This window comes from Physeter macrocephalus, chromosome 20 (genome assembly GCF_002837175.3).
Source record: "Physeter macrocephalus isolate SW-GA chromosome 20, ASM283717v5, whole genome shotgun sequence".
Lineage (NCBI taxonomy): Eukaryota > Metazoa > Chordata > Mammalia > Artiodactyla > Physeteridae > Physeter > Physeter macrocephalus.
Window position 1 is genome coordinate 70,950,324 of NC_041233.1, and position 10,958 is coordinate 70,961,281.

At 53.7% G+C, this 10,958-nt stretch overlaps 1 protein-coding gene across 1 annotated transcript in view; it reads right to left on the reverse strand.

Annotated features, from left to right (window-relative positions):
* The window catches only part of HSPA12A (heat shock protein family A (Hsp70) member 12A), a 69,305-nt gene extending 61,352 nt beyond the window's left edge, over positions 1 to 7,953 (reverse strand). The window contains exon 1 of the mRNA XM_024121579.2: positions 7,774 to 7,953. Coding sequence (XP_023977347.1) covers positions 7,774 to 7,816 — 43 coding nt within the window. The 5' untranslated portion in view covers positions 7,817 to 7,953. The remainder of the gene's footprint in view (positions 1 to 7,773) is intronic.
* Between the last annotated feature and the right edge of the window lie 3,005 nt (positions 7,954 to 10,958).

A 10,958-nucleotide genomic window follows, 5' to 3' on the forward strand; every position in this document is an offset into this window, starting at 1 on the left:
AAAAGACCCCGAATAGCCAAAGCAATCTTGAGAAAGAAAAACGGAGCTGGAGGAATCAGGCTCCCTGACTTCAGACTGTACTACAAAGCTACAGTAATCAAGACAGTATGGTACTGGAACAAAAACAGAACTATAGATCAATGGAACAGGATATAAAGCCCAGAGATAAATTCACACACATATGGTCACCTTATCATTGATAAAGGAGGCAAGAATATACAATGGAGACAGCCTCTTCAATAAGTGGTGCTGGGAAAACTGGACAGCTACATGTAAAAGAATGAAATTAAAACACTCCCTAACACCATACACAAAAATAAACTCAAAATTGATTAAAGACCTAAATGTAAGACCAGACACTATAAAACTCTTAGAGGAAAACATAGGCAGAACACTCCATGACATAAAGCACAGCGAGATCTTTTCTGCTCCACCTCCTAGAGTAATGGAAATAAAAACAAAAATAAACAAATGCCGGAGCCTGTGCTCCGCAGCCGGAGAGGCCACAGCAGTGAGAGGCCCGCGTACCGCAAAAAAAAATAATAATAATAAAAAATAAAATTGAAGACTAATAACCTGCTGTATATAAATAAATAAATAAAAACTCCAGTGAGGTTATCACCTCACACTGGTCAGAATGTCCATCATCAAAAAATCTAGAAACAATAAATGCTGGAGAGGGTGTGGAGAAAAGGGAACCCTCCTGCACTGTTGGTGGGAATGTAAATTGATACACCCATACTGTGGAGAATAGTATGGAGGTTCCTTAAAAAACTAAAAATAGAACTACAGTTTGACCCCGCAACCCCACTGCTGGGCATACACCCTGAGAAAACCATAATTCAAAAAGAGTCAGGTACGACAATGTTCATTGCGCTTCTATTTACAATAGCCGGGACATGGAAGCAACCTAAATGTCCATTGACAGATGAATGGCTAAAGAAGATGTGCACATATATACAATGGAATATTACTCAGCCATAAAAAGAAACGAAATTGAGTTATTTGTAGTGAGGTGGATGGACCTAGAGTCTGTGATACAGAGTGAAGTAAGTCAGAAAGAGAAAAACAAATACCATATGCTAACACATATATATGGAATCTAAAAAAAAAAAAAAGGTTCTGAAGAACCTAAGGGCAGGACAGAAATAAAGATGCAGACATACAGAGTGGGATTCACTTTGTTATACAGCAGAAACTAACACACCATCGTAAAGCAATTATACTCCAATAAAGATGTTAAATAAATAAATAAATAAAATAAAGACCTGGGCCTGCTGGACAAGAAGCCACGGGGCCTGAGGCTCAGGTTGTGTCTGCCCCTTCCCAGCAGTGGGATCTCGTCCAGCCCTTCTTTCCTCTGAGCCTCCTGGACGAAATGCAGCCTCTGATAACTTCCCTATCTCCATCCACAGGATTCATAATAATAAACAATAATAGTGGACAACAGCAAGTATTCACCATGAGCCAGGAAGTGTACTCAGCACTTAGCAGGGGTTATGGGAGTAAATAAAATCCACTCTGGGATGGGTACATAGGTTATTCCCACTTTATAGATGAGGAAACTGAGGTGAGGGTGAGTAAGTAAATTGCCCAGAATCCCATTGCTGATAAGTAGTGAAGCTAGGATTGGAATCTAAGCTGACTGCCCCTGTAAAATCCCATTGGAACATTCTCTCTTCCCCACCTGGCCAACCCAGAGCAGCACACTCTAGTGCAGGGATCGCCAGAGGGAGGGTCCCATTCCCCTGGTGGATGGACCAGGGACAAGGCAGTCACATTTCACACTAATTCTCCACCAATTATAAGACTCATTGATGGGCTTTGCAAATATATCCCCAGGCCCCATTTCCCTGGTGGGTCTAATTCCAGAAAATCTGGGAATGAGAATTTTTTTTTTCTTTTTTTTTTGCGTCACGCGGGCCTCTCACTGTTGTGGCCTCTCCCGTTGCGGAGCACAGGCTCCGGACGCACAGGCTCAGCGGCCATGGCTCACGGGCCCAGCCGCTCCGCGGCATGTGGGATCTTCCCGGACCGGGGCACGAACCCGTGTCCCCTGCATCGGCAGGCGGACTCCCAACCACTGCGCCACCAGGGAAGCCCTGGGAATGAGAATTTTAATGACCTCCCCCCAGGTGATTCCTAAAGCTTTTCCCTTCCTGTTCAAGCCCCTCTTGAGCCTGATTCCATGAAAGAGTCTGCTGCTCCTATGTCCTTGACCTCCTCTAAAACTCTCTAGTCTCCCTCTGTACTCAGAGCGCAGCCTCAGCACAAAACCTTCTGCAGGCAGCAGGATCTGCCTAAAGTGTGCTAACTTCCTGTGGGTTCCATGCATTTGGGCTATGGTTACCTTCTGTTTGTGGAAATGATACAGGTTTTCTATTTATGGAAGTGATATAAATAAGACTCTTAAAATAAGTGCATTAAAGAAAAACAGTAGGTCAATTTTTAAAATAATACATTACAGTTTGGGTGGTCAGTACAAAAAAGGGGAACCTCAAGTAGCTAAAGACAGATGGAGAAGCAGTTCCCTGAGGATAAGAGGTGCCTGCGGAGGCTTTCCTGACAGCCCTGAGCTCTGTTCTAGCACCACCCCCAAGAGCTAGGTCACCCAGAGGAATGCATTCAATTCTGCTCAGCCTCAGTTTCCCCTTGTGTAAAATCACCCACTTCATGGAGTACTTATGAAGATTTAATGAGATGAGACAGGTGAAGTATTTAACACAAGGCTGGTGCTTAAAAACTCCCTGGTGACTCAGACAGTCCAGCACCAGGGAGTGGACCGTGTCTGCCGCTCCCTCCCCTCCCCTCCCACGTGCTAAGGTCCCAAGTCTGAAATACAGACATGTGAAAACTCAGTGATTCTCAAACGTGGCCACTCACCCAAAGAGGTCCTGATATAATAGTTCTGGGATGAGGCCTGGGCACCAGGAATTTTAAAACACTCTCCAAGTGCTTCTAACAGGCAGCCAGGATTAAGAACCGCTGTGGTAACTAGCCCCAGGGAACGTCCAGTGGCCAAAGAGCGTGGCTCCTGACACCACCCGCTCCAGGACCAGCCCTGGATGACAGCTGCCGTCATCCTTGCTTTCCACCAGTGGACTCTGCAAAGATGGGGATAGGTGTTCCAAAGCGTTCAAAACAGTTTCCTGCCCATCCGTTATCTCCACTGTTCCCACAACAGACCCAGCAGGCATCATGCACCCCTTTCACAGACCAGGCAAGGAAACCTTAGGTGGAGTTGACCCGCAGTCTTTGGGCTCCAAAGCCACCTTGGTCCTCCAGCCCTCCGCACCTCTAGTGCACGTCTGGACCAAGAGCCGGACTGGGAGTCATTTGCAACAAACGTAACGCAGCAAGGATTTGTAGAGCCCGCTGCGGCGGGGCCAGAGTCGTTTCTGAGCAGTACTTGCTCTTCTTGGTCGCCTCATTGGCTCACCCGGCTCTCCTGGCAATGCCCAGACCCCGGCGGGAGGCGATCGCTCCCTGCCACATGCTGCTTATTCATTAAACCCCTGGTTCCTCCCTGCCATTCTAATTATGTGCAGCGATAATAAAGAAGCTTTCTCCCTCACCAAAGAGGCCTATTTATGCGACGAGAGCACTTCGCCCCCACAAGATTGAGTCGTCACTCAAAGCCTTGTTGGAATCAAAGTCGCATCTTTTCAGGGATTGACTGAACCCCTCCCGCCTCCCCCCTCCAGCTTCCGCCCACTCCTGAGCATCCGCGTTTCTAGAAGCGCCACTTCCCTGTGGAGTGGGCAGGATGTGGATGCCATTCCCCACTGCTGTGCTCCCTCACCGCTTGCTGACTGAGATTCACTCAACACACAGTAGGACATTTATTGAGCACCTACTATGTGCCTCCCTAAGAGTATGGAAATGAAAGACACAGTCCCTGCCCCTGTTGGGAGAAAAGGGATTGAGAGAAAGAGCACAATCTTTTAGGCTCCATGACCAATTCATACCCCATCTCCAGCATTCATTGGCTGGGTGAATAGATTCATTGGCTGGGCAAAGTTACAAAATTTCTCAAAGGCCTCAACTGCCGCATCAACAAAATGGGGTAATAATAACACCAACCTCATGGGGCTGTTGGGGGAGTCAGTGGGATATTCCCATAGGAAACTGGAATGAACACTAGTTGGGATTAGCCATGGTTAGCATCAAAGGCTTTGCTCCACACAGGCAGGATCTCATCCAGATGGAGGAGTCCAGGAAGGCTTCCTGAGAAGTGATACCTGAGCTGAGTTTTGAAGGATGAGCAGGAGTTTGCTAGAGAAAGTGAGGATGTTCCAGACAGGGGGAACTGCATGAGGGCCACAGGAGATGACAGCGCTCTGGGAAACGCAGGAGACGGCGTGGGAAACATGCACAGGGGTGTATCACGGTGACAGGGGACAGAGCTGCAAGGCAGGTGTGGACATGCAAGTGGATCCCATGGCCACAGCCCTAACTAGTGATACCCAGAGCATCACTTAGACTTTTTCTTGGCTCCTTTGGGAGCCGCAACCAGCACCCTTCCACGCCCATCCGGAGTTTGGTGGCCACAGGAAAGTGGGGCGGCCACACTCTATTAGTCATGCACTCCTTCATGCAGACACTCAACACCAACTCGCGGAGGGCCCAGCACATGCTGCGAGACCACCTCCTAACCCTCACTCGGCCCATTTCCAGATGTGCCACGCTGGCCTGGCAGCTTTCTCCTCAGTGAAATAGGGGTGAAAGTGCCCCCTCCTAGAATCATTCATCCAATAACAAATGTGATCAGGGCTAAGTGAGATAATTCAGTATTCTCAGATTTCAATACAAACTAAGTCCTCAATAGACGTCACAATTTAAAATGTTTATTTTTTATTACGATTATCTGCCAGGATGGTAAGAATCCCATCTCCAAAGCCTAAAGCACTGCTTCCAGAGGTACCCCCAACCCAGGCAAAACCCCTGCCTGCTGTGCCTCTCCTTACCCTCCCCCCACCCTGGAGCAAATGACCTGGTTTCCACTGCACACACCTAGCCCTGACTCGGTCACCACAGGAGCTAGTCCAGCTTGAACCACGCCAGCCCCTCAGTTCACCTCATCCTTCTAGGGCTCCACATGTCAACCAACTCAGGTATTGGTGGGGGCAAGACTGAGGGTCATCTCAGCCTTTTTGGTCCAAAGCTCCAGGGGTTAAAGGGTGGACCTTCTGATTTTATAAAGTAACTAATCTAAATGTTCTATGTACGGAATTTGCAAACACATACAAAGCAAATGGAATAGTAATGAACCGTCAGGTACCCGCCACCCAGCTTCAATGACTACCAACCTGCCATTCTTGTTTCACAGGCACGACCCCCGCTTGATTTACTGGGAAAAGTTTCATAGCTTTATGGCCATCCCTTCTAGCATACCCCACCCCCCAGGCTCCCACTGATCACAAGTGCCAACACACTTTTGATGCCTCTGGCACCGAGAGAATCCTTGAAACAATCCCCTGAAGAACAATCATTTTTATGTCCCTAATAGAATGGTAATCACTGGCCCACAGGGGCTATGCAGGATGGTGGTAAAGGGCTGGAGCCCTAGAATCAGATGGCCTAGGTCCAAATCAATACTCACTAGATATGTGACCTTGGATAGGTCATTCAACCTATGTTTAGATTTCCTACCCAGTAAAAGGGCAATGCTGGTACCAGGTTTCTTGCGTGGCTTTAAAAAATAAAATAAGGCATGCTCATTGCCCAGCACAGAATATGCAATGAGGAAACCTTAGAAATAGATGTGTTAGGTGGTGGGTGAGCAGGCTCGGCTCCTATGAGATACTATTAATATCTCTCATTTTATAGATGAAGGGATGGAGGCCAGAGAGAAGCAATGAGCTGCCAGGGACAGCCTGCTCTGTGTCCCAAGTCCATGTGCCTGGAATTGTCACAGCATGCCTGGAACCACAGATCACTGGAAGTGAAGAAACACTCTAGAATAGATACAGGCAGCAGTGGCAGGTGGCCCAGCACACCCCGCATGTCTCCCCATTCTGGATGGGGAGCTCTCTCAGCCTGAGGAGAGACAACTACACAGTGCCCCTGTGAGTGTGTGTGCAGGGTAGGGGTGCTGAATTCCATTTTTCTAGACAAAGCGGGGGAGGAGGCTGGTACACATCGCTGCTCACTCTTCTGATTTGACAAATCCTATGGCTAACCTTGCACTGGATATAGCCACCCACTATTCTAGCATGAGAGGCAAGAAACTGCTTCACTAACTTAAGCTTTAGCAATCCTTAGCAGTTCTGATGTCCCTCCTTATCATCCTACTTTTTTTTTTTTTCCAATTTAAAGGAGAAGGGTGGGGAAAAGATAAATCATTCCAGTTGCTGAGTGATGTTCAGACAAAGACAGCCTCCAGCCCACTGCCAGGGTTTGCCAGCTGAGGAAGGGCAGGGGAGGGGGGCAGATTCGGGATGCTGTATTTAGGCCCCGCCGGGACTCTCCACGTCCCTTCCAGGAATGAGCCTTGTCAGGATCTCCCCCTCCCCCCAGCACTCCCCCACCACCGCAGTGCCGTGTCGGGAGGCACCTCCCAGATCCGCAGGAACAATGGGCTGGGGAGGGGGCAGGTGTGACTCGGAGCTCATCAGAGGACGAGGGGACGCGGGCACAGACAGCAAGACTGTGAGTACACTTCTCGTGGTGGTTGTGCTGCCACCTGAATCAGTTTCCCCAGCTCCAGTGGGGTCCCCGCAGAGCCGAGCGCTCCTTTCCGGGATGAATTTCCCTTACGCCCTAGGCATTTTAATTTCGTCCGCGCTAGGAGGCTTGCCTTGTAGCTCCGGAGGAAGCCCCCGGGCCACGCTCCCCTCCAGCAGCTGCTACTGCCAAGGCCCTGCTGGTCAGGGACGCGCGGCATCCTCCGTGCGCCCAACTTTCCCCACTTGGGACCCACAGTTCTGGCCAGCCTGTCCCCTCTGCTGGCGAAAGCCATGATTTATAGCCCTGGGATCCAAGAGCTGCCCCTCCTCTTTCCCCCACTCCCAGGTCCAGTCTCGCTCCTTACCCTCCCTCCCCCCACTTTCTGAGCCTGAACCACGCTGCCCAAAGAAAGCGACCCTGGCACATTTGCGAAATGCGAGCGTCTGTCCTCTGCCCTGGGCGCCGTCTCCTCCCCCCAAGCCCGGGTGAGAAGGGATAGAGGAGGCCCCGCCGCTTCCCTCCTCCTCAGCCCAGAGAATCCCCAGGGATGGGCGGGGATGGAGAGTGAGATGCAGTTCGGCCCGGAGCTACAGCCGCCACTCCTGGTGCGTCTGTCCGGCCTCGTCGGGGTGAGAGAACAGGTCCAAATCTCTGACTCCCCCTGGTGCCCACCCCCGCCTCGCTGAGTCACGAAAATGAGCCGCGGGTCACCCCGAGGCCGGCCGTTTAAATGGCCAGCGTGGGCGTCCCCGCATAGCACGCAGGGGACGGACATGGGGGAGGGTTCTCACCCAGACGTGCATTGGGCCCCCGCAGGAGGCGACATCCCGCGGCGGGGACAGTGGGGTGTCCGGGCGGGGGCTGCGGTCCTCGCCGCAGTGTCCGCACCCCAGCTGGGAGCGGAGCACGTGACCAGCGGGCCACCCCTGGCCCCCTGGACTCCCGGCCCCGCCGCGGTGCTGACCCCGGCCCCGCCTGCTAGGGAAGGATGGAGCGGGGGCGCCTACTTTCCCGTGGCCCGCGAGGGGACTGCGGGGCGCCAAGCGCGCCTCATCCCTCCTCCGCCGCCCCGCCGCAGCCGCAGGACCCGCACCCTGCGCTCACCTCGGGGCCCAGTGTCGCTGCCGCCGGCCTCCTTGTCCGCCATGGTCGCGCAGCCCCCGCCCGCGAGAGGAGCCTCCGGCGCAGCGCCCGTGCCCGTGCGTGCAGGTCCCTGTCCGTGTTCTCGGCGGGCGCTCGGGCCGGGTCTGAGCCGCCGGGTAGCAGGAGCACTGCTCTGACGCGGCCGCCGCCGCAGCTCGGGCTCCTCCCCGTGCTCTCCAGGGCCCGCCCCGCGCCCCGCCCCGCCCAGCCGGCCCGCTTGGGAAGGAAGGCGCGGCGTCCGGCCCAGCCCGAGAGCCCCGGGTCCTCCCGCCCGGACCCGCCGCGCCCAGCCGGGCCCCTCCTCTCCGGGGCTCACCCCCGAGGCGGCCGCACCCCGGGTAGTGGAGCGGCCCGGGCCCGGTGGCTCGCCAGCCGACCGGAGTCAGGCGCGCACAGGGCGCTCGGATGGGCGAGCGGCGGGGACTGGATTTCAGGCCCCCTTCGGCCCCGCTACGCGCCAGACCTTTGGAAAGGCCGGGGGCTGAAGCCCTACAGCAAGCACTGCACACGCACCCCACTCTCCAGAGGACGGCCGCTCCAGTTTATTTCACTCCCCTAGGGTCCCAGAGGAGCGGTCAGGGACCCGCGCAAAGGCGGAACCCGGCGCGGCCAGCGCTCAGGCCGCAGACCGAGGACGTGCGCTGGGGCGGTGCTGTGGGCACCGACGCGGGCGTCCGCCTCCAGGCCGCCTGCCGGACTCCATGGCAACTCGGGACCCGGGAGGCGCTTGCTGCGGAGGCTGCGTGGAGCCTTCCATATGTGTGCTTCCACCCGGGCCCTCCTTACAAGTCTGAGAATAACGACATTAATAATTCAGGGTTTGGGAGGTCAGTGATTCATTCTCCCTGTCCTCTGGCTCCACCACACACGTGCCATGGGCACCTGTTCGGCCCTGGCCAGGTGGCTGCTGAGTCTGCTGTGCAAAGAGGCAACGAGGGCCGTGATAAGATTCTAATGATCACAGTGCCTGGATCGTTCCCCTTGTGCCTGACACTATGCTAAGAGCTTAGGAGCCTTATCTCATTTTCTCCGAATAACTCTTAGAGTTGGGGACCAGAGGTCCCCATTTTGCAGATAAGAAAACTGAGGTTTGAGGGTGTTAAGTGATGATTCCAAGAACACACACAGCAAGTAAGTGCCCAGGCTGGAATCCCCACCTAGGTCAAAACCACCAGCTTTCCCTCTGCCTTGAGATGGGCCACAACTCCAAAAGGGCACTTAGGGGAGGTGTAATCGTGCAGTCCGTTCATGGAAGCGGGAGTGGACAGAGGGCTACAGGGAGAGCCCAGAGACTGGCGTCTGCTCAGAGGGTAACGGTCTGGGTGATGAGTTAAAAGGGTGAACTTGTCGTCTATCTGCCTGCATTAAACATCCCAAATGTACAGTCTCTGACTGTGTGTGAGACCACGGGCAAGTTATTTAACCTCTCCGAGCCTTAGTATTTTCATCTGTGAAATGGGTACAACAGGAGAACCCACTTCCTAAGACTGAAGAGGACTAGATGAGATGATGCGTGTAATATGTTTCACTTGGGGTCTGGTGCATGATATGCAGTCCAACAAGTATTAGATATTATTAAGTCATAAGCTTTTAAAAAAGTGGACAATGGCCAGTTGGGTGGGGCAGTGGGCAGTAGGGGCATATGGAAGGGGGGGCTTGCAGAGTAGAGAACAGTGTCTTCCTACAGAGCACCCTCTCCTTACCAAGGTGACTTGCTTGCTCAGAGGCAGACCCAAGAGATGGTCTGGAGGCCAAGAGTATGTAGCACCCAAACACAGGCAAGAGGAAGGGTTGAGGCAGCTGTCCAGGTGACAACCTGGACGAGCAGGCTCAGGATGAAGAGTGGAAGGGCCGCCACTGGCCCTGCATCAACCCGAGAGCTGCCTCCCCGGTTCAGCTCATATGTCCCCATTGCGTGAAGATGGCCGGGCTGAGGCTCCCTGGATTGGAATAGGAGAGGGCAGGGACAGTCACCAGCACTCTGTCCACTGGGCATCAGTGTCACATGGACACATGCTAGGCAGTGATGCCAGAAAGAGCTTTCTAGTAAACATGGTTCTGATTGAGTCTCTCTTGTGCTCAAAACCATGCTGGGCTTCCCTCGTCTATGGGAAAAAGCCCCGACTCTTTAGAGAGACATGCAATGCGTTTCACAATACTAGTGAGCCCAACCTTCCTCTTCTGTAGTCTCTTTCCCAAGAAGCCTTTCCTCCACCAGCCTTCCTGGCCATGGTCACAAGCTGCCTCTATCTCCACGTTTGGCACCCCCTTCACTTCCCTCCTCCACCTGCCCACATCCAGACATCCTTCAAGGCTCCAGTCCAAAGCCATCAGCCCAAGGACACCTAGGACACCGCCCCGCACCCCCAGGCTCCCACGGTGTTCTACATACTCACACACCTCTCTTTTTCTCCTCCCTCTACACTTTCTGCTGCCCAGGCTGTACTCAGGAGGCTCCACCGTCTCTCTGCAGGGAAGCCCACCTCCACACCCAGGGCTGGACTTTCCTCCAGGGCTCCAGACCTACTGAAAGTCTCCCCAGGGTGCTTCCCAAGCCCTTCCCACTTAGCCAAAGCCCGGCTCATCCTCTCCTGCCCTCCCTCCTGGGTGCCTGGTCTCAGTAAAGGCAGCACCACCCTCCAGTCACCAAGCCACACACCTGGGCATCAGTTTTCAATGCTCTCTCTGCATCCATCCAAGTCTCCAAGTCAAGTGTTGCCCAGTTGATCTCTCTGTCCTCACGGCCACCTCCTTGTCCAGGCCCCATCAGCTCTCACTGCCTACGGGTCTGCAGGGTCCCCTCACTGGTCAGACCTCTGGCTCCTGCCCTGCCCCCTCAGTCCATTCTTTGGGAATCCAGTCTGCCCTGCCCACCTCTCCAGCTCCATCTCTCCCCTACCACTTCTTTCAATCCCTCCCGCCCACCCCTCTGTCTCTTATGCTGGGATTTCAAACACCTTAAAATGCATTTGAGGTTTGGACCACTCCTCCCCTCATCCTGCTACCACCAGCAACCTGGAGAACTCAGCATGGATCTCCCCAAGCCAGGAAGCCTTCCCTGCACTCCCATTCTGGCCTGGGTGCCCCTCTTCAGTGTCCTCATGGCACCCTGTCCCTACCCATCAGGGTCCTGACCCCCAGTGTCA